At 41.5% G+C, this 22165-nt stretch overlaps 3 protein-coding genes across 6 annotated transcripts in view; 2 read left to right on the forward strand and 1 right to left on the reverse strand.

The window, feature by feature from the left end:
- marchf1 (membrane-associated ring finger (C3HC4) 1) overlaps positions 1-5425 on the forward strand; it is a 37738-nt gene extending 32313 nt beyond the window's left edge. For 2 of the 3 annotated variants that reach the window (XM_030737759.1, XM_030739319.1), the window contains exons 4-9: positions 32-853; positions 1005-1185; positions 1295-1439; positions 3672-3716; positions 3832-4116; positions 4621-5425. In XM_030737759.1, coding sequence (XP_030593619.1) covers positions 32-853; positions 1005-1185; positions 1295-1439; positions 3672-3716; positions 3832-4116; positions 4621-4673 — 1531 coding nt within the window. In that variant the 3' untranslated portion in view covers positions 4674-5425. Of the gene's footprint in view, positions 1-31; positions 854-1004; positions 1186-1294; positions 1440-3671; positions 3717-3831 lie in introns of all 3 variants that reach the window. The other variant, XM_030738520.1, reaches the window with a different exon arrangement.
- Positions 5249-8051, reverse strand: tma16 (translation machinery associated 16 homolog). The gene is made up of 7 exons (XM_030740424.1): positions 7981-8051; positions 7801-7904; positions 7328-7365; positions 7150-7234; positions 5996-6144; positions 5863-5905; positions 5249-5774 (listed from the first exon to the last, which is right to left on the reverse strand). The coding sequence occupies exons 1-7, from the start codon at positions 7981-7983 to the stop codon at positions 5600-5602; spliced, it is 597 nt and encodes a 198-aa protein (XP_030596284.1). The 5' UTR covers positions 7984-8051; the 3' UTR covers positions 5249-5599.
- Positions 8052-11879: 3828 nt separating this feature from the next.
- tmem154 (transmembrane protein 154) lies at positions 11880-22023 on the forward strand. Of its 2 annotated transcripts, XM_030730773.1 has the most exons (9): positions 11881-12085; positions 12820-12912; positions 13421-13483; positions 15567-15602; positions 15826-15966; positions 16327-16381; positions 17470-17546; positions 18939-18981; positions 21123-22023. In XM_030730773.1, exons 1-8 carry the CDS (start codon positions 11992-11994, stop codon positions 18968-18970), a joined length of 591 nt encoding a protein of 196 aa, XP_030586633.1. In that variant the 5' UTR covers positions 11881-11991; the 3' UTR covers positions 18971-18981; positions 21123-22023. The 2 variants fall into 2 exon arrangements, with proteins under 2 accessions (XP_030586720.1, XP_030586633.1); XM_030730860.1 differs by lacking the exon at positions 18939-18981 and having other exon boundaries at positions 11880-12085.
- The last annotated feature ends 142 nt before the right edge of the window (positions 22024-22165 follow it).

A 22165-nucleotide genomic window follows, 5' to 3' on the forward strand; every position in this document is an offset into this window, starting at 1 on the left:
TTCATCTCCATCTGTGCGTGCGTGTGTGTAGCTCTGGACAGCTGACCCGCTTAGATGAGGATGCTTCTGAGTCAAGCAAACACAAAAAGCATACACACAACTCCTCTGCAATGACAGTCACTGGCACCACTTTGGGCTCATCAGCTCAGGCCCAGAAAAAGCAGGTGAAGAGACGTCACCGCCGCAAGAGAAGCAGCTGCACAGCCATCGACTGCGTCGAAACCAATGGCAAACACATCCACAGTGACCGGAGCCTCAGCTCTGACCGTAGTGAGCTGGGCGAGAAGAGGGAACGCTCCTTCAGGAACCGAAGGGAACTCCCACCTCGCTTCCGGTGCACAGGTGCCCTGCCGTCAGACTCGTCCTCTGAGGACGAGGCATGCCGCGAGGCCCGCAGCTGGAGCAAAGAGAAGGCCAGAAGAGCTCGCCGTCGCAGCGGGAGCAGCCGAGAGAGGGAGGTGATAAATGAGCATAAAGGAGGACAAGACAAAACCGAGGTCATGGAGCTTCAATCTGTGGGGTCAGATGAAGGGAAGGAGAACCAGCCTCTCATGGAGGATAGTGGCGGTCTTAAGAAGCGCCACAACCACAGGGGCTCTATGAAGAGAGACAGGCACGCTTCGCAGAAGGATCAATCACGAAGCAGAGACAAGGAAAAGAAGAGCTACAAGTCACAGAGCCCAAGAGGCAGCTCCTCATTGGCAGAGGATGGCGAGGAGCTCATCACCAAGAAATACCAGGAGAAGGGGTCAGGTGGTGGGGACATGTCAGTGCCCACATTTCAGAAACACTGCGGTGTGAATGGGAACACACCACATCCCTGCTCTGATGACTCTGAGCTGGAGGTCTGCAGGTTAGTTACACGAGTGTGAACACTGATCACGTACAGACATCAAGTTTATCTTTATGAGCCAAAATGAAGTTAGAGCTCCAAAACCAAACCAAAAAAAAAAAAAACAGAACAGAGACTGCAGGTCATTTCTGCTCCTGATGTTTGTGCGTAGGATCTGCCACTGTGAGGGGGATGACGAGTGCCCATTGATAATGCCCTGTCGCTGCACGGGAAGCCTAAGTTTCGTTCATCAGGGCTGTCTCAACCAGTGGATCAAATCCTCTGACACTCGCTGCTGTGAACTCTGCAAATTTGACTTCATCATGGAGACGAAGCTCAAACCTTTAAGCAAGGTATGCACACACTTAGATCTTCCTGAAAATCAGTATAGCACTGAGACACAGGGTGCAATTCTGAGCACGTTTCTCTCTCCCCCTCTGTGTCCGTCCCTCTTTCTTCCAGTGGGAAAAGCTACACATGTCAAAGAGTGAGAGGAGGAAGATCTTCTGTTCAGTGTTGTTTCACCTGATAGCAATAGTGTGTATGTTGTGGTCAGTCTACATTCTGGTTAAGAGAACTGCTGAAGAGATCCGACTTGGAAAGAACGGTCAGTACTTTCCCTTCACCTCCCAGCCACTCATGCCAGAGACAGGCAGCATGAAACTAGAAAGCTTTAATTTTTTTTAGCAGCAATACACTCCCTGCGGTGTCTCCTTCATGTTGGATACAATTTCTTACCAAACAAATAATCGTACGTCTGTTGATGATCATCCCTGACATACGGTTACATTTTTAAGCAAGATCCTATCAGCTGCTGTTCTGATGCTGTAAGCTTTTCTGAACACTTGGTAGTCAGTTACTTATGGTTGGTATTGATGCGGGTGGAATGGGGTTATACAGGGTTTAAGGAATGCAAACAAGATGCAAATTATCTAAATAAATGTGCTTCAAATCTACTGATACAATATATGGTAGTGCGTAACCCACTCACAGCATGACCCAACAGTACCTGACAGGGTAACTGTAGCCTATGGGTATGTACACCTGCCTGACTCTGGTTGTATTATTTTGAAACAGTTTTTGCTTGTTTTGGTATATTAGGTCACTAAATCTAGTGAAATGTTTTGTGTTTTACTGTGATAGTTGTCCCTGAGGGTCTCTGCACATTAGATGTCCTGCTCTAGTGTGAAAGGCAGACTTGTCTTTTAGACATCCTCGGTACTCTTGAAGAGTTGAACACATATTAGAATGAATCTGTACTTTCAGTTTAATATTCTGATACATTCAGACACTCAGTTTACACCATGTTCATCTTTGGAAAAGTCTGACCTCAAGAAGACACCTGTAGATATATTGTGCATAACAAGGTTGGGAACGGCACGTCGTCAGTGTTACTGAATTGAGTATATTTAGCCATATTTGTAACGGTGCATTTCTTAGCCTAGGAACTACATCAGTCATCATATTCATGGGCCACTTTGTTAGGTATACCTGTTCAGCTTCTCATTAATGCAGATATAACAACATGAAAGCATGGATCCATCCTGCCTTGTAACAACAGTTCAGACAGCCGGTGGTGTGAAATGGTGTGGGGGGATATTTTCTTGGCACACATTGGGCCCCTTAGTACCAGCTGACCATGTCGATGCCTTTATGGCCACAGTGTACCCATCTTCTTATGGCTGCTTCCAGCAGGATAATGTCCTATGTCACAAAGGTCAAATCATCTCAAAGTGGCTTTTTGAACATGACAATTAGTTCAGATAGCCTCCAACATAACTTTGTGATGCTGTCTTGTCAATATGGACCAAATTCTTTGAGGAATCTTTCCAGCATCTTGTTGAATCTGTGACAGGAGAAATTAAGGCAGCTCTGAAGGCAAAAGAGGGTCCAACCTAGTTCTAGCACTGTGTACCTAATAAAGTGGCCGGTAAGTGTGTGTTAAGGTTTTAGGTTAATTTCTCATGTTGCTGTTTTACTGTTTTATTAGAATGAGCTTATGTTGCATAAACAGTAAAAGCAGTAAGTCTGTTACCTCACTGAACAGAAATCTCTGGGTTTTCCTGTTATATATACCAAAAGTATATATTAATTATGAATTAAACAGTTAATGCCTGTGACTCTTCTTTCGACACTGATGCCTGCAAAGACTCCCACTCTTTGTGGGACTCTTTGCAGGAGAAACTTTGTAAATCCTGCAATGCATTTGCAGGAGGCTTGTTTTGGAAATGGTGACACATATTTGGAAATTCCAAGAGCAATGGCTGCCATATTTACTGGAAAGTGAAACTCAAACACCAACTGCCGTCAACCAGATCAAGTTTCAGGTGTTAAACTTAAGAGACAAAATTTCTTAATGCAGCCTCTGGGTATAATCTCAAAAAAAAAAAAAAAAGCCAGAGCGATATAACCACTTGGAAATTTGTGCAAAAATAATTTGCATGTTACAGTGCTAATAACTGAAACCAACCACTGAAGGTGGAGAGGTTTAACAGCGGTAAACAGTTTCAGGAATGTGAAGATGATGCAAATTGTTAATTAATGGCAAAAAGCACGCAAAATCACATCCTGATTTCCTCTGATCCAGATCGGCCTGATCCACACACATCACTGTTGACACCCCTCGGTACTCTTCTACATTCATGGTTGTGTTCAGTGGTGGCGTGTGTTGTGTTGTGTTTACAATGTAGGACGTCAGAGTAGATTCAGAAAATATAGTGTGTAAAAAAGGACATATATAATCATAAGCATTAATATTTATTTATAGTATTTCTTCAGTATTAGCACAATAGAATAGTTTTCTTCAGAGACTATAAAGAGAAATCACTCTTGATTGCAGAAGAATTATGGCGAGTTTCTCTTCTGAAGTATTATACGCCGCAGGGTAAGCGCAGCTCTGCACACACCGCCATCATGACCCCTCACATGTGCTGCGAGAGTGACTAACAGCTGCTGCCTCGTGTGTGTGTGTGTGTGTGTGTGTGTGTGTGTCCTTTCAGGTGTGCTGGAGTGGCCCTTCTGGACCAAGCTGATTGTCGTGGCCATAGGCTTCACGGGCGGCCTCATCTTTATGTACATCCAGTGTAAAGTGTACCTGCAGCTGTGGCGCCGCCTCAAGGCCTTCAACCGCATCATCACTGTGCAGAACTGTCCTGAGAAGGACCTGCACAACCCACAGACCAAGCCCAGTCCCCTCACCAACGGGAAGCACGAAACCGTGGCAGTCCCGGTTAGCCAGGCCACTGCTCCGGCGCCGGCTCCAGCTCCGGAGGCGCCGATGGACTCTGACATGTCGGTGGAAGCTGCAGTAGCGCCGGCACAAAACCCCGTCTGACTGATTCTCCTCTTGCTCCAAGAAGAGTCTTGAATCCCACTCTGCTCATCTTACTGGTGTGAGCACAGTGAGATTTGGACTCCTGCAGTGTTTTAATGTTGTTCTCAACTCTAGCATGTTTCTCATTGAGATGCAATGAGAAAAGAACTGATCCAGTCTTTCAGCGATCCAGAAAAACTGAAGTCAGAAGGACTTAACAGTACAAAGAAAGACAGCTGCAGAGAGACATAGGACAGAAAATAAAGCCATCAGCAAAGAAAGTTTGTGAAGACCATATTATATGGTTTACTGACACCATTTTATCCCTGTATGCACTTTCTCAACCTGCACTGATATGAGATAAAGATGTGAACACCCTGTGGATGCTCAGAGGTCTCAGTATGCTTCAAATGAATCACACACGACACAAACTTTTGACCCCATCTGAAACACATCTCAGAACCCCCAGTTTGCACTGGCATCAACAGATTTCTCCACTTTGCAGTTCAGCTGCTTCTGTATTTGTAATTTTTAAATGACAGTGACATAAAAACCCATCACTTTAACCCGAGTGTCGCTGTTAAACTGAACTCCTGTGTGTTTTACATGCTCTAAGGAGAGCAGGCAGACCTCTGAACCCACAAACATACTGCATCCAGACAGTCTCCTCAAAAGTGTTTAATGAAAATGGAAAAATAAATAAATCAGCTTGTGACTGATCGGGCCGGTCTGATGAGCACTATGACTGAAGCATACTGAGGCCTTATTTGGAGAACCAGGTCTTCAGACACCAAAGAGTCAGATTTTATAAGTAGAGAAACAGATTCTAAACTGAACCTTTAGCTCAGTCTGAGATCAAAAATCATAATAGTCTGAAAGTTATTGGCAGATTCTTTGTTAAAATAGGAAATCTACAGTAGCCCAGTTGTTCTTGTTTTTTTTGGACAGTTTGCAGCTTCTGAAGTCCTGATCTGGACAACCTTTATTTATACATCAATGTAACTAGAGCTTTCATGGTTGCCATCCGTTCATCTTTTTACAATCGATTATTAGAGCATTTGTCTTGATTTGAACGAACACAAAGTCGATCAAAACGACTGTTATTTACACTCATTCGCTTTTATACAGGTTTGATTCGGTTTCACGCCTCACAGAAAATACAGTTTCATTGGTGTCTTAAACCCACCACGACAGCTTTTTTTTAAGTGTGGGATAAAACGGAGCATCCAGGTCACATGAAATGCATTTGTTTGTGCAATAAATTATGAATGTAGAACCCCTTTGAAAGGCTGGTGTGAAGTCACTGAGAAACATTTAGCAGGAGTTCAGACTGAAAAAATAATTTGACTTTTCCATCTGAGGCTGTTGCACCATCTTGTGGACAGCTGTGGAGCAGCAGCATCTTCTCACACAGTCATTAAAACTGCTGAAAAGCAGGTGAAACATGAAGAGGCTCACTGGGAGTCTGAGATCGGTACCATCTCATCCACTTGCTCACTGTACAAATCATCTCCATCTTCCTCATTATTGTCACCATCATCCTTGTCTTCCTTCTTTGTGTCCAAACCTTTGTTTGAGACCTTCCGCAGTTTAATATTTGGAAGTTTCTTCAGGTCTCCATTCCACTCTCTGCCAAAATAAAAAGGCAACAAAACTCATAACCAGCCTTCAAAACCCAATAATTTAAAATTGACACTGTTAAAGCCCGTCCACTCACCTGAACGTCCTCAGATGTTTTGCATTGATGATGTCTGGGATCTCTGAAAACACAGCAGAGCATCCAGGAGTGTTTTACAGCCAGACACGTGTGTACGTACAGCGCATGTGTGAACATTTTTATGAGAACTCACCGAAACCGACGCCCTCGAACTGCGCCCGCTCTCGCTCGATGGTCTGTTTGATTACAGCCTCTCTGGCGCCATGGAGACGACCCTGCCGACCTTTGATCCCATTCGTGAGCTCAATTTGTTCAATTTCTGAATCAAATCTGTGGAGGTATCTGAAGAAAGAAAGAAAACAAGTCAGCCCACTGGGCTTTAGTGTACTATGTGCTGCCATGTTAGTATATATTACATATTAATAATCACGTGTATGAAGCGTGTACACAGGTCACGACCAAACATTTGGGCAGCAGCATTAATTTTGTGCTTCATACATATTGCTGTTTCAGTTTTAATTTATTTTTTACATGTTTCTACAACAAGTGAAGAACATTTCACAAGCATTTCATTAGTTTCAAAGACTTTTATTGGAAAATAAATCAAGTGTTTGTATAAAAACAGTGTTGACCCTTTTTCTTCATGAGTTCTGCAGTTCTCTGTGGCATGCTGGATATCAACTTCAGGGTCAAATCCTAATTGACGGCCTCATCAGTGCTCCGTGCTGATCACAGTTCGCTTCTGCTTGTCCACAGATTCTCAGTTGGATGACAATCGGAAGTTTCCTCGCCATGGATACAAAATGTTAATTTGATGCTCTCCTGAGCTACTTGGTTATCACTTTTTCCTTGTGGTACGCTGCTCCAGCATGCTGGAAAATGCACAGATTGTCACCAAATTGTTCCAGGATCGTCAGAAGAAGATGGTCTCTGGAGACATTTTTAGTGTGGCCAATCCTTAAAAAAATTTTTTTTTTTTTAAAAAGGCAGGTGTACAAGCAGGAAGCCCACAAACTATGGTCAGATTGGGGCATCGATCAGGCAGGAATGGATCTCCATCAATCGGTATTTTTCCCAGTGGCTGATATCCAGCGTGCCACAGAGAACTGCAGAACTCATGAAGAAGGGTCAGCGCTGTAAACACAGAGTCTTTGCTAAAATGTTATTTATCCGACAATAAAAGAATCTGAAACTTAGAAAATGCTTTCATTACTGTTCACAGTATCGTAGAAACATGAAGAAAAAAAAACAAAAAAAACCAACAACAATGTGCATGAAGCCCAAAATTAATGCTGTTGCCCAAATGTTTGGCTGTGAGACTGCTGGTTTCTGTTTGTAGAGCCGAACCTTTCAATGATGTCGCAGGCATCTTTCTTTGTGTAAGTGGCCTTCGCTGGATCCAGGTGACTCTGAAACCACAACAGCTTCTCACCTGTGATTTGAGATCCAGAAACAAGCAAATAAAATATTAATAACAAAATGTTGCACTTACTGTTTCAACAACAGGAAGGAGAGGCAGGCTCACCAATGTTGCTAAGACGTGCGGCTTTCTCCGTCTTCTGTCTGCAGCATCAGAAAAAAAAAAAAAGTTCAAAAAAGAAAAAACCGTGCACCCATAAATACTCCACTAAATCACCAGCCAGACGCTGTTTATATCACAAGAGAGGCTACAGAAAGCTGTCCTCCTGGTATAACTGGTTTAAAAAAATGACTTTACAGCTTTCTTAAAAGTAGGCAGATCTTCTATAAAATGTAATTATAAAGTTAGACGATCTCAGGCCCGAATACCAGCGTAAAGGAAACTTGATTGACCAAAACACCTGACCCCAGGTATAGCTGCAAAGATGATGCAGCAGCTCCTGTATTGCTGAATGGAGTTTATTTGTAAAATTGTCGTAAGATTTCACAATAATGCTCAAACGCGAGGCTCCTCCTGCTCATGCGGAGCGGCTGCACTGAGTGCCACGACTTGCGACTGTCTTAGCGGAGCAGGCTGACCTTTCTTTCCGCCTCAGCCTGCACTCCTCTCGGGCCAGATAAGCCGCCTTCCGGCTGTACGGATGAACGACTTTCTCCGCAGGTTTTCCTCTCGCAGTCTTCGGCTGAAAAACACATAAAGTTTTGATAGTTTAGAGGCGCTTTATCAATGCTCCACGAACAGAAAACTCACAGACTCACCATTTTTTCACCCTGGAAACACGTGTGTGGTCTGCTGCAATGTTGACAGCTGGACCGGAAGTGGAAGTGGTCCGTCATCAATTGGTATCCCGATGTGGTGCGGAGACAACAGAAGGTTCCTGAATTCAGTGAAGAAGCTCAATAAGAGGGGAAAAACATTTTTCAAACAGGTATCAGTGACGATAATAGTCTAATTCTGGAACAATAAATAATTAAGCAAAAATCCCAAAAGAGGTGTTTCATATCTAATATACGGCCACTGAAACAAGTTTATTTTTTCTTAATCATGTTTTTATAAGTAAAGAAACGTAAACACTGAGTATTACAGAGACTATACTACAAACATGGATACATTTCAAATAATGTTGCTAAGTTATTTAAAATAGAAAAGCCTATATTTGACATAAAAACACCAAAGCTACCCCGGTGACACCAAAAAAAAAAAAAAAAAAGAGCAAATTTTCACTGTCAGTGAAAATAAAACAACAAAGCTTAGTAAAGTTAACACATGCAAAAGGCTGCTTCAGCTGGATACTGATGTTACATTTATTGTTGAGAAAATAACTGTATAGCAATGTGAAAGATAATCACTTGGAATTTGGCATTATTTAAGATTTAAAGTGTTTTACAAACTCTGTGGATCATGAATATGTATCCAATGTGTAAAAGGAAAAAAAAAAGAAATGACAGTGAAACCATGAAGTCCCTGTCCACATGTGAAGTGAAACACTCGATTAGACTGGCCCCAATTGGTGGGGCCAGTTGAGACCGGTCGGGCTCCTCCTGCACTGCAGGCTTCACTGAAAAGCTCAAATATGAGGAGGGGAACAAGCCGTGTGCCTGAGATGCAGTCAGGTTACAACTACAGAGAGATGCTCTGCCGGGCCTTTACTGCAGCCACCTTCAGCTGCTGTTTGTTTGTGCATTTCTCTCCATTGAAGAATATCCCATTTCTTTGCAGGAGAAACTCTGCTTTGGATCAGGCTGTTTGCACTGTGAGGTGCTGTCATGATCATTTTTTGCAGCATTTGGCTGAATGTGAGCAGCGTATAGCCCTGTTCACTTCACAATTCATCCTGTTACTTCTATGAGCAGTCACAACATCAATAAACACTAGTGACCCGGTTCCACTGACAGCCATACATGGCCATGCCATAACATTGCCTCTGCCATCTTTGACAGATAATGTGGCGTGATTCAGATCACGAGCTGTTTCTCTCCTTTTCCATACTTTTCTCTTCCCAGCATCGTTCTGGTACAAATTCATCTTGGTCTCCTCTGTTCCAGAACTGTGCCGGCTCTTTGAGATGTTTTCTGACAAAGTCTGATCTGACCTTCTTGTTCTTGTTCTTGAGTGTAACCAGTGGTTTGCACCATCTTCTAAACCTTCTGCATTTGCACTCATGAAGGCATTTTTTGATGGTAGACCTTGACAATGATACTCCTTCCTCTTTGAAAATGTTCTTGACTTGCAAACCACTCATAGACACTACAAGACTGACACGTGGCATGTTTAGTTTTGAAAACCAAATCATTTGTGTTTTAAAAGATTTTAACACGTTTTATTCAGTGAAATCTTAATCCAGAAAGTAACAAAGAATAACTGAAAAAATAAATGGAAATTTCTCTGAAATGGTGGAGCAGATTTAATAACAGAAAGTCAGAGTGACTCTGATGGTATGACTCAAGCTCTTCTGAGGAAGTGATGTCATTCAGGAATGTTTAGACCACACATTAATAAGATGACGCCTTTTTCACAGAAGAGCGTCACAAAGCAACGATTCTTCAGAAGAAACATTATTTCGTTTTGGTTCCCAAAAGCTTCAGAGCTATTCTCAGTCTTTGTTTTAAATGAGTGTAACAAGTTGAGGTCAGATGTCTTCCTGTTTTTGTACCATTTATAGTGCTGTGCAAAGCTCTTGAGCCACCTCTCATTTCTTTATATTTTGCATCCAAGCAGCCTGACTTGTAATTTTTAAAAGTGGACTTGAGCAACAGTTCTCCAGCTTTCTGAAGGTCTTTCAAAGTTTTTCTTTGGACATTGACTGCTTTTTCACTCATTTTCAGTCCCGTCCTTGTACCTGATTTTTTTCAGAGGAATGTCTTTTTTTTTTCTGTTCTTCTTCACTTAACAGCACATAACTGCCAATGTTGTGTCTACACATAACAGACCATTTAGCAATGAGCCAATTTTACATTACAACAGATTTGGATCCACCGTGCAATACCATCTCAAAAACATCTGACTGGCAGTGGCTTCATTTTTCAGCATGACAGTGATCACAAACACAGAGCAAATGCATTAAAAGCATAGAAGAACATACAGTGTAGTGTTATCAGTCATGGATTGGCCTCCCCAGAGCCTGGACCTCAAAATTATTGAAGCAGAGAACAGAACAAAAGGCAGCCAGCATCCAGAGATGTTATTGCCATTTATATTCACAATAACTGGGTGTAGGTAATAGAGCTGTTTATAGATGCAAGAATGAACACTTTCAAAAATTATTTACTCCAGATTTATGGATAATAATAAGCGTTTAATAAGAAATATGTCTGGCTTACACAGTTGTAAAAATAAAAACAAAAACAAAACATAAACTAGAGTTTATTAGAAAGTGTGAAACTGTTAAACACATGAATGCCCGCCTTTTAACATTGCTCCTGGGAACCGTTTAAATCAGGGGTGTGAACCTTTTTCCACATTGAGTCACTCTGATGTCATTACATGTACATATGACAAACTCTTCAGCTAAACAATGACATCATTTTACTTCCTGTTAATTCAAACATCCTGTTCTCTGCTGGGGTTACGTCAGGAAGGACGTCCAACGTAAAACTCTGCCACGTCAAAAACATGTGGAGCTACCCGCCCCGGCAACATCTTGTGACAAGGGAGCAGCCGAAAGTAGCTCATTCAAACAGTCTGATGATGAAGCTGACAGCTTGTTTGTTTGTTTTAAAGATTTTATAAAGACTTATTTATTGAAGACACTGATTTTTTTTTTTTTTTTTTATATAGCCGCAGTGGTGCCTTGAAACTCATGAGAGAACTTGGCCTTCAAGGCTTTTGGCCAAACAGAGTCTCAAAGATGTGGCTCACGCTGTTGAAAGGGCCTATTTTAACCCAAAACATGACCCATTTCCTAAATCTAACCAGCAACTGAGTGCTGAAAACAACAGAAGTCCGTTGGGTGGTGGCTGTGCAGATGCTGATATGTATTGGGCAGTACTGAAAGGGGTGCAGTGCAGAACTTCTTGTTCCCCAGAGGATGAAGCCTTCTTGGTACCACCACCAGGTTTGCAGAGGTTTGATGCTGGACTGCTGGCTGTGAAATTTGATAAGACATTTAGTTTTTGGGTTGTTTTTTTTTATCCCCATGTCACCCCTGAGGTGTTCTTATCAGACACAGCTGATGGAAATCGCAAACCCCAGCCATCATGTTGAAACACAGTCCCGTCCCATTTCTAGTATCCGATGAGAAGAGAAACTGTGTTCTTTTTAAAACTAGGCCAAGATCCCACAACAGCTCACTGATAATCAGAACAGCATGACCCTCAGGTTCCTGATCAGCATTTCACCACAAAGAGCGGCTCAGGCTCGAGCTTGTTTTCGAGAAACCCGTCAGCAAGCAGACACGCAGCCGTTTCGCAGCCTCGGCGTGGATCATTTTTATCTAGCAGGCCGGTGACACTTTCTTACCCTCGACCAGCTGGATCTCACCGAGCTGGTACCAGCTGGTTTTTCCCTTCATTAAAGTTTGTTCAGCTTCCCCCTTCACTCTGTAAGGCTGCATACCTAACCAACAAGAATGCCATGAGGCGTGTGGCTACAAGCACACAGCTGATTTCATCACATCTGAGTGAGTTATCTGAGAGAGTCAGAGGGTGTGTGTGTCTGTTTGAGAGAGAGTGTTTTTTTTTTTTTTCTTTTCCTTCCATTTAACACGTTAAGTCAGATCAGGAAGTGCGATGCTGTGACAGTATAGAAGGAAGTGGGCGCACAATGGCACTATGTCTGGCTCTTGGCTTGGTAACATGAGAGCCCCGAGGGTGAAGGCCCCTCTGCTGCTGCTGCTGCTGCTGCTGACCGCGCTGACCGGGACAGGTAGGACTGGGAATATTCGGTTCTTTATTCACTGAGTTCAAACAAAGCAGGGCTCTCCACTTTCCTGTCTCCTCCCTGCTTTGCCTTTTGTGTGCTTTAATTTCCTTTGCTCACTGTGTGGGACGAGCAGGCGTTAAATTTCGATTGAAAAATCAAAGGCTCTTATTGTTCATAGTTTGAAATCCCAAAAACTTTTGTTAAATTTATCTCAGAGCAGGAAGACTGATGTTGTAAGGCTTGAAGACTCGCTGCTTTAAATTGTTGTGTTCCAGGTTGACTATCAAATGTGATCTGTGCCATGTGTAGAGACCCATTATGTCTTTATAGTCTTCTAAATCTAACATAAGATCAGCCAAAGTTGCCTTTATACAGGTAGTGATTAGTACAGACGGAGCAGGACAGTTTCAAAGCATTTTTCTTACAACGTGACAAACCTATGTTGGGAATTAATTGCTCAACAGTTGCATCTCATGGTCCTCTATTTTGCAACAGTTTGGATTTTTGCAATCATTTGAAATAATGTAGACGGAAGTGTTGAGTTCCTGTGTGATCTGACTCAACTTCATTGCTTTTCAACCGCTGCGCATGAAATCCCACATAAATAACAGCCTTCCCTCCCAGGTGTGTTTCGCTTTTGCTATATATGCTGAAAATGCTCGCCTTTAAGTTTCGCTGCTCTTCTCATTCACACAACAGTGCTCCGACACAAAGTAACGAGCTCTGTCCCATTGCAGTGTTTTGCCAAGATGATGACGACGCTCCAGTGGAACCAAGTGTGACAGTGGACCAAGACCTGGGGAGCAACACAACTGAGACAGTAGCCTCAGGTGAGGCATGAATAACGAAATGCAGCCCAGAAACAATGACACGCTGTGTGACCAAAAGTTTATGGACAGATTTTTGGGTTTTTTTCCCCGTCAGTTTTCTCAATGATTTGAGATACAGATGGTTTAGTTAGTTTTAATTCTTCTTGATATCGCCAAGTAAAGGTCTCAGTGAGATTAAAAGAAACATTTGGTCATGAGATCAACATAAGAAACTCGACAAAGAGGTTAATAAAACTCTAATATGCTGTTTAAAAACAGTAATAACCTGTAGTTTTGCATAAACAATGTCTGGGTCCTGATATTTGAACCGCTTCCCACTGCTGAAACAATCGAAGTAAAAGTAAATAAAGGCTCAACTAATGATAATTTACTTTGATTCCTGTACTTATTAGATGCAGTAGTTGATGGTAGACGATAGAGAGGAAAAACAAAGGTCATGTAGTTCACAGCAACGTACTTGGTATGAATTTTAATCTGCTGTCACTCTGGACTTCCTCCGTGTACACAGGTGAAGACGAGGATGCAGTTACAGTGGAAACCCCTGTCCTGTTGCAAGATGGTTGTCTTCAAAGTGAGTTCCTTACAGAAACAGAGCCTCTGGGCCGGATTATAAATTTAAGCATGTTTCATATGAACTTGCAAAAAAAAAAAAAAAAAATTCAATATTAATCCCCCCGCTCAGCTGTACTTCTGCAGAAACCGTCACCCTCAACCCACTTCCAACACCTTGGATAAACACCAACTGTGAGCATGACTTTACCACCAAATGTCAGGTGCCAACCTCATTTAGCGTCTTGTGGCTGAATAGGGGAAAATCCCTGCCTGTCTTCAACCCTGCTGAGAATCTTTGCAAGACATAAAAATAAATAATAATACTTGTTACATCTGTTTTGTAGTTTTCCACAGTACCCCCGTCTCTGCAGCAGCTCAACTTTTTTTTTGTTTTTTTTAATCCGTCCCCAGAGAGAGAGAGAGAGGGGGGGGGGGGGGGGGGGGGTATTGTTTTTGGTATGTTTGTCGGTTTGTTTGTTAACAATATTACAGCAAATCTACCAGTCTGATTCATACCAAATTTGCATGAAAGATGGCCAGTGACCCCTAGATCATCTGATTAAAATTTTGACATGATTGGGGCAAGCTAAAAAAAAAAAGAAAAATCCAGAAAATTTGAAAAAAAAATTCCCTATCTTTAACATATTTCCCTCAGAGCCGACCAGCTTCATCTGATATTCGATACACAGTTGTTGAGGGCCAAGAACTAATGACAAACTAAACATCATCTGGATCTGATCCAGATTCTGGATTTGTAGGGTACTTGAATTTAACATGGGAAACTCCATGTAACACATATTTTGGCCATAACTCAGCCAGTACCAGTACTGCCATTTTCTACTTTTTAATACTTAAACTGCACTCTGGTGTATCATTGTAGGTTTAGGCTGTATTCATTTTGTGACTCATTTCATAATCCACAGCATTTATCCAAAGTATAACGTGATCATTCAATGGTTGTGAAAGAGGCAGGAGAGATGCAGGAGCCCAAACACAAACGTCAGTGTCGAGTTGTTTATTTGTTTGGCAGTGTATTCTTTTTTTTTTTTTTTTAATTTCCCTTTCTATCTTCTGCTGTTTAAGGTTTCAACTCTGTTTTGAAAATCTTGCTAAATCTATTTCATCTCCATGAATCAACCTAATACATATTTTAAGAGTTTTAGGGTGTATCGCAGTTATTTGTGCAGGCGTTGCCACACAGTAAGAAAAACATGCTGAAATGAATGAGAAATAAAGCATCTCTGGACTGACGCCTGACTTCATTTATATTAATTTTGCAAGTGAGCTTCTGTAACTACACTGAAAATAAAAATATTACCTGTTCAATATAAACTCAACGTCATCTCCAGAAGAAACAAACCTCCAGGTAAAAGTGTCACTTCACTTTAGGCAGCTTCAGGAAATTGTCTTGCATTTCTCTTCTTTCCTCTGCGAACAATCTCCTCACAATCCCGTAGATTTATCTCGTGACTCTTGGAACGATGCCTGAACTCTAGTTGGTAAACCGTAAAGAAGTCAAAACTAGTACTGCCTTGAGCGGCGACAACAATAAAACAGTTTTTGAACACATCTATTAATGTCACAGGGCCTGGTTTCTGCACAGAGAGAAATATTACTAACATTTTGTTACTAAAACTGAAAGCAGGCCTCACAACAGATTATTATTGTCGGATGATTGTGTTGCTTATATTTAAGGAAAAATCTGAGTACCTGTATCCATGCTGGATATTGGCTTTTTTATGAGTTAAACATAGCAAAGCAGCATCTTTTTTGTATTCAGTCTTCAAATCAGCTGTTCAGCAACAACATCGTTGGATGTTCACATACTTTTGGTCTCGTTTGATAAAATGACACAGGTGTGTTACTCAGTGTGAACACATGCCCTCTCTCTGTGATTCCCAGTTAACAATACCACTTCAGAGCCAGTATCCATCACAGATTCAGAGGAAGATGGGTCCACAGCAGTTTTTAATTTTACATCAAATAATTTTTTCCTATCATTACACTTTAAATTGATGCTTTGTTTTTTTTTTCTGATCTTTTGTTCTATTTTTGGTGCTTTCTTTGGATGAAACTATCTAACAACTTCTTGTTGTTTCCAGCTGAGGACTCCACAGAAGGCAACTGCTCAGGCACTGGTATGTCAGACTAACTGCGTCCTTCAGCTCACACGAGTAATGATCTGTAACGAGATTGCTGCAATAATTATCACCTTTACACCTATGGTAGTTATTGGACTGAAGTAAATGTAGTGTCCACGATGTCTCAGGGTTTTAATCTCTGTTAAAAGATCCATTCTTTGCACGTTTTTGTACAAGCCTGGGTGAAATGACTGACTGACCCGCTCTCTTCCTTCCACAGTTACAACAACAACTGAGGAGCTACCTGAGCTGGACCCCATCATCATCATTATCCCCATTGCACTGGTGGTCTTTATCATTGGCATGATAGTTTGTGGCATTTGTATCACCTGCAAGTGGAACAAAAAAAAGAGAAATCCAGGTACGCCAGTCAGTTCTCCTGTTCAGTCCTGCATAAAAATTCTTGCTTTTCAAAGTATTTTCTGCTGAGGATCAAATATCCTGTGCCCCTCCTCACTATAAGGATGTTACATTGTTACATCATAGATAATGCTGACAGATACCACAAGGATTAGTGCATTTCTTTGGTCAGGTGCAAATTTGTCATACTTTTTCAAAGATGTTTGTTGAATTTAGGGGTCAAAAAAAGTCAGTGATTATGTGATTATGTAACTACATTGTAGCTGAGATGATTTAGTGTTTGGTGGTTTTGACGTACAGATTCTCTGCTTTTACTGCATGGCATCGTCTCATGTGACTGCTGCATATTCTCTCTTCACAGATCTGAGTAAAGAAGATCCATATTTGGATGGATCCAGTACAGAGAAGGTGCCGATGTAAGTGCAATTTACGCCATTTTATTTCTACAGCTGCTGATTTGAGGGAGTAGAAGTGATATCATCTCAATTTTCACGGCTTTGTGAGAATAACTTCCTGCTCGATCGTGATACAGGATGTCTTTTTCTTTCGCAGTAATGTTCCGCTCTCTGTGGCTGCAGCTGAATACTCACATATTCATACTTTAAAGAAAACACACACTAACATCTCGCTGCTGTATAACTGTACACTAAAATACTGCATGGTTTTCTTTTTAATTTAAGTCTGACTTGAGTTTCACTCTCAAGCACGGTCATGCACCCATCTGTGCACGACCGTGCATCAGTTCACGCTGCCTCACGCTGGAGAGTCTAGCTGCAGTTTGTCAGAAGTGCTGGTGTCGTATCTTTCTATCTGTAATATATCTGTTACTGGCAGCACAGGCACTTCAAACCTGATTCATGTTCCTGTTTTGCACCACATTACAAACTGGTCTCATGCGGTCAGCTCAGCACACCTCCAAGACAGACCTGCAGATGCCTGTCAGCCTTTGGCTTTCTTACCTGGAGGCAGCAGTGAAGAATTTAAATTGGCCTAAAAATAAGACTTCAATAAAAGAAATGTGTCAGTATTTACAAAACGTGGGATGCAGCGGTGTCTGTGTACCGCAACAGAGCTCTACAGCAATGGTTGCCATTTCCTGTGCATCTATCAGCGGGTTTCCCTCAAACTGATTACCAGTAATAAAAATAAAAAGTTTGGTTTGTGTTCAGCGCTCCCTGTCAGGGGAGTTCTAGATACAAAACTTAATACATGAAAGATCAACAAAATGCTGACTTTCTTTTCTGATAAGTACACGTTGCACTTTGTATTAGCACTAGTACTTTGAAGTAGTTTATGATGTGATGCATAGTAATACTACTAAGTATATCACTACTAAGTTACAAACTCACTATATGCAGTAGTCCATTGTGTGATAATGTGTGCCTGGTTTCACACATAGGTAGAGTTTTAGCTCCCGTCTCTTCAAGGCCTCTGAATTACTTTGGTGGGTACCCATTAATGGGACTTTCAGTCCTTTTTAAAAAAATTTCTTTGTGTCTTTCAGGCCGATGTTTGAAGAAGACGTGCCCTCTGTACTGGAGCTCGAAATGGAAGAGTTGGACCAGTGGATGAAGAAGGATGGTAGGTTTCACTGGACAAACGAAGGAATATGGAAACAAAAACACTGTGACTAGAAATCTGTTAGAAATACACACTGTTACCATTATCACAGGACGATATCTGTGTAGGTTCTCAGTCATCCAGGTTGTGATAGTCTTGAGTGCTTAAAATGAAGGCAACTGGACTTCTTTTAGATCTGTGATCGTTTTGCCTCTCATCCAAGAGGCTTCCTCAGTTCTGAAACAACTGGTCCATTTAAGCCCTAGTGGGGGGCTGTTTCCTTGGAGTTGGTGCGGAGGGTCGTTGACCCACTATTAATCATGTGAGTCATCACATGAATCAAGGTGTGGAAAAAAGTAGCAGGTCATTACTGTCACCGAGGCCAGCAGCACTCTAAGACAAAAACGGGTTAATCCGAGGGACAAAAAGCCCAAACACAAGCTAAGCAACATAGTGTATGCTGTGCAGTGCAGCAAGGCTTGCTCCAACTTTTACAACAACTCCACCACTGCAATACAGAGAACCACCTCAACAGACCAGACTCAGCTCTACACCTGCATCTAAAGGAGGAAGGGCACTCTTTCCAGGAAGCCAGTGTTCACATTTTGGCCTGAGAAGACAGATGGTTTGAGAGAGGAGTAAAGGAGGCCATCTACCTCCACTGTGAATGACCATTGTTGAACAGAGGTGGTGGCTTATGACACCAGCTATCAACCACATACAGTGCAGTCCTGAGACCAAGCATTTCCACCCCCACTCTCACCTTGCCTCAGGTGACCTCAGTAACTTACACGGTGGTGGAGTGGGGCATTGGTGACGCTTTTTTTCACACCTTGGCTCATGTGATGATTCATGTGATTAATAGTGGGTCAACAACCTTCAGGGCCACCTCCAACAGGACAGCAAACCACTAGAGGTTAAATACCTACCCTCAGCCAGTTTTAGAACTGAAGGAGCCTCTTGGATGAGAAGGTCAGCTGCCTTCTTTTTAAACACTCAAGATTCAATAGAAACCCTGTGAGGCCTAACATAGGCCTGTATTATGTCTTGAAGATCATCATTATTGTTCTAATTTTATTACGATCTTCTTTAAAAGATTGCCAATTAGAGCATCATGACCTTTTGAATTCTGAATTTACTGCAGCACTCTTTGGGCTCTCAAGGGTGCCTAATAAACTGGCATGTAAGTGTCATTTTATTGGGCACACTGTTACGTGAGGTTGCAGAGTTTATCCAGCAGATGTCGCTGTTGTTTATGTGAAGTAATAATATAGTAGTGCTCCTGATGTCACTGCCTTTATCTAAAGTTAGTTTATTCCAGTAATTTTTACTTAACAGCCTGTAAAAACTGTAAATTCCATATGAAGTCATTGAACACACTGAGTGATCTTCTTCTCTTATTTGTTTGTATAGGTGAAACAACAGAGGAGTCTAAAGATGTGTAACTGTATTTAAAGTGAGCCTACCTTTCCATGTTATCAAGTGTATGAATACTTACAGATTATTTTGACAATAGTTCTTCAATCATAAACAATCAAAAGCCATAGGGGCATTTTTTTTAATGATAATATAAATTAAAATTTGTGATTTGTTGTTTGTTGTGATTAGCCACATTAGTCATGTTATTCTGACTGTCAGCAGGATAACTCGGAAAATTACGAACGGATTTCGATGAAAATTTATGGAGTTGTTTGGGATAGTACGAGGAACAATTGATCCAATTTTGGTTTTGATCCGAATCACAATCTGTATCCAGGATTTTGTCAAAGGATTCTTTACCCTTGTGAGATAGGGAGAGTATTCACATATTTGCATCTAACCTTATCAGGATAAGTCAGAACCCTCTAAAAAGAAGTTCTGTCAGGAGATTTCAGCATCTAATGACCCAGAATGCTGAAAACTGTAGGGTCAAAAAAAAAAATTCACTCCTTTAAAGTATTAAATAAAGCCAGTGAAATGCAACTAACACCAAAATATAGCTGAACCTGATGGAGTATGACAACACTGGGTGGTATCTATTGCAGCATTTCACACAGAAAATCTGGGGTGGGCGAGGTATGCGCTCTACTGAGTGCCCTTCTATTTTAATGATTAGCTCTCTGAAATGCGTTTTTAAGCAAACTAATGTATAAAAATCAATCAAAAATATTCACTGTGTCACAGCACAAAGAAAAGCTTCTGGTGACATTTTCCTGCAGGTGTTAATGCAGCCTACTTACAACAACTTCCCTTAAAACAAAACCTTAAATTGATTTTCTCATGGTATACAGACAGAGCATTGCACAAACAAACTGCTTATAGCGTGTTACACAATAATTCTAATCAACAGTCGACTTGGGTAATAAAACATCTTTCCAAACTGTTTCCTTTTTCGCTGCCAGCCTCTGTTTGTTGTGATGCACCAGCTGGTTTTCAGTGGAGCTGTGACTGATGAACTGTGACCCTTTCGTCACTGCACATGGTTGAAAGCACAAACACCACTAACATCTGTTAGTGATTACAACAGGCATGCATGGAAGTGTGGTGCAACTCAACCCTGGAATAGTCTCCTTTACTGGAAGAGCTGGGAAGGCGAGGTCAAGGTCCGCTCCGCTAACTCTTGACCAACGTCATTTACACATTGCTTTTTCCCAGGGTTTTATTTCCAAAGCTGCACAAGGGCTAGAGGTTACTTGCATTCAACGAGGAGGCACTCTGTACACATTAGGTTACACAAGAGATCTCAAAACAGAAGTAAATGTGATGTTGGTGCTGCTGTGGTTGCTCAATGTCAGTGCCATCCACTGCAGCAGCTGTGCCCTGTTTACCAGACCTGTGAAATTCCACAATAACTCAGGCACAATATCGTCTGGAAGTAAGAAAAGAAAACACACGCAGTGTTGTTGAAAGCAAGTTTGGAAACCTGGCCTAGAATAATTTTAACCTTTGTGACTTTCAGGGGGAAAGTATTGATGACACATTGTAAGATAGTTATTAAAGCATCCAGCAGGCTTCTTTTATGTTTCATTCCACCTGATGAATGTAGATCCATTAAAGAGTAGGTTTGTGATGAGCTGAAAGACACCAAATCTCTGATGCTCGGTTGTGAGGAGTCAGGTGATCGTTTTCTGTAGGTCTGTCACTACATGCAAAACGTTTTTTCTGTGCAAACTGGTTAGATTTATTAAAAAAAAAAAAAAAACACAGGAAAGCAGGATGGATACCAATTACAGCAAGTGATTAAATGTTGTTTTCACCTCCTCTGTGATATTGTGTGTGGGACCATCGCCTTTCCGGCTCCACTTGCGGGTAGCAGAAGCAGTGTGAAGTGAAGGTTTTACTGGTTTGTTGCTGTCAGAGTCTGAGGTTTCTGATGCCTGTAGTGATTCTTCCTTGATGCTGTGTGACCCACACCTTACCATGTGTATTAATAATGGTAGCAGTAAGGCTATGATGGACTGTACAGCGCTGTGAGTCAGTGAGGGTGACAAACTAGAGATATCTTTGGCTGAATGGTGCTGTAATTTAAACCCTTTTGTTCATAAATATCAGCCAAGAAAGGGCTGACCTCTAAGTCTGACATATCTACCTCTGTCTCCCATGATTTCTTGTCTGCAGGTTAAAGGACACACCGTCAGCAACGCATTGTTGCCAGCACTGATGTTTCCACTTCTTCCACCTGCAATAATCCAGCCCTGTGACTGTCTGGAAACAACAGCACAACACTTACACTCACTAACATTGTTCTGAATTTTATAGTAAGACAATAAGGCAACACCTCCTGGTAGTCTTCAGTGGACTGCAACATGCAACAACTGACCTGAACAGTCTCTCTTTGTATAAAAATAATCAGTGTTACAGGATGTGGAGGTCTGTTTTAACATGGACAGGTATATGTACAGTATTTTATGCCTCAGATTCTTACTGTAAAAAATGATGTTGTTATGATTAGGTCAATATCGCTCTCCTCTCTTCATAGGCAGGCCGGCTCTTAGCTTCTGGTGATAGGTTTTCCTTAGCTCAGAGCCTCTTTGTTGCATTACATTATACAAGTCTCTCCAGCTGGAGGTTTTAATCTGGAGATATCCAGCTGAATGCATGACAGAGAGGCTACTTTTTTTATGCTCAGGATTTATAGATAAAGTGTTTTTGTTTTAAATCTCAGAGCCTGTTTCTGGGGCTTTGGATGAATCATTGCCCGTCACTGAAGCAGCTTTTGGAAAGCTGCAGCTGATAAGATTTTTATCTCGCCACAGATAACAAATAAGTCTTTGACTGAATACTTTATATGTGCAGATGCTGTTGAGACATTTTGTTTCCAGTTTTTTTCTTCGAAAGTGTTGAATCGAAGCAGTCGTAACACTGATCCACATGTGAGCTCTACTCTCTTATTGTGCGGGATCCTGCACTGTAAATATGAGAACGCAATATGCCATAAGATATTTGTAAATATTTCATAAAGGCACTCGTTCTTTTTGGTTTGCTGATGAAGCTTTGAGTAAAATTTCAATAAATAAGAGCTCACGATCAAATTCAGTTGTCTTTGTGTGTGTGTGTGTGTGTGTGTTTTGGTTCAGACTGAAATATCTTGACTAACATGGATCCCTATGAAATTTAAACATCAAAGTCATCAGATGAGAAATCCTATACCGGCTGTGGTG

The sequence above is a fragment of the Archocentrus centrarchus genome, chromosome 1 (assembly GCF_007364275.1).
Source record: "Archocentrus centrarchus isolate MPI-CPG fArcCen1 chromosome 1, fArcCen1, whole genome shotgun sequence".
In the NCBI taxonomy this organism is placed as follows: Eukaryota; Metazoa; Chordata; class Actinopteri; order Cichliformes; family Cichlidae; genus Archocentrus; species Archocentrus centrarchus.

Coding starts and splice junctions, on each gene's coding strand:
- tma16 (XM_030740424.1), bottom strand. Junction 6,145..7,149: donor GCCTGCGACATCATTGAAAG/GTTCGGCTCTAC, acceptor TTCTTTCTTCAG/ATACCTCCACAGATTTGATT. Junction 5,775..5,862: donor AAACATCTGAGGACGTTCAG/GTGAGTGGACGG, acceptor TTATTTTGGCAG/AGAGTGGAATGGAGACCTGA.
- tmem154 (XM_030730773.1), top strand. CDS start 11,992: ATGTCTGGCTCTTGGCTTGGTAACATGAGAGCCCCGAGGGTGAAGGCC. Junction 15,967..16,326: donor CAAAAAAAAGAGAAATCCAG/GTACGCCAGTCA, acceptor CTCTCTTCACAG/ATCTGAGTAAAGAAGATCCA. Junction 17,547..18,938: donor CCAGTGGATGAAGAAGGATG/GTAGGTTTCACT, acceptor TTGTTTGTATAG/GTGAAACAACAGAGGAGTCT.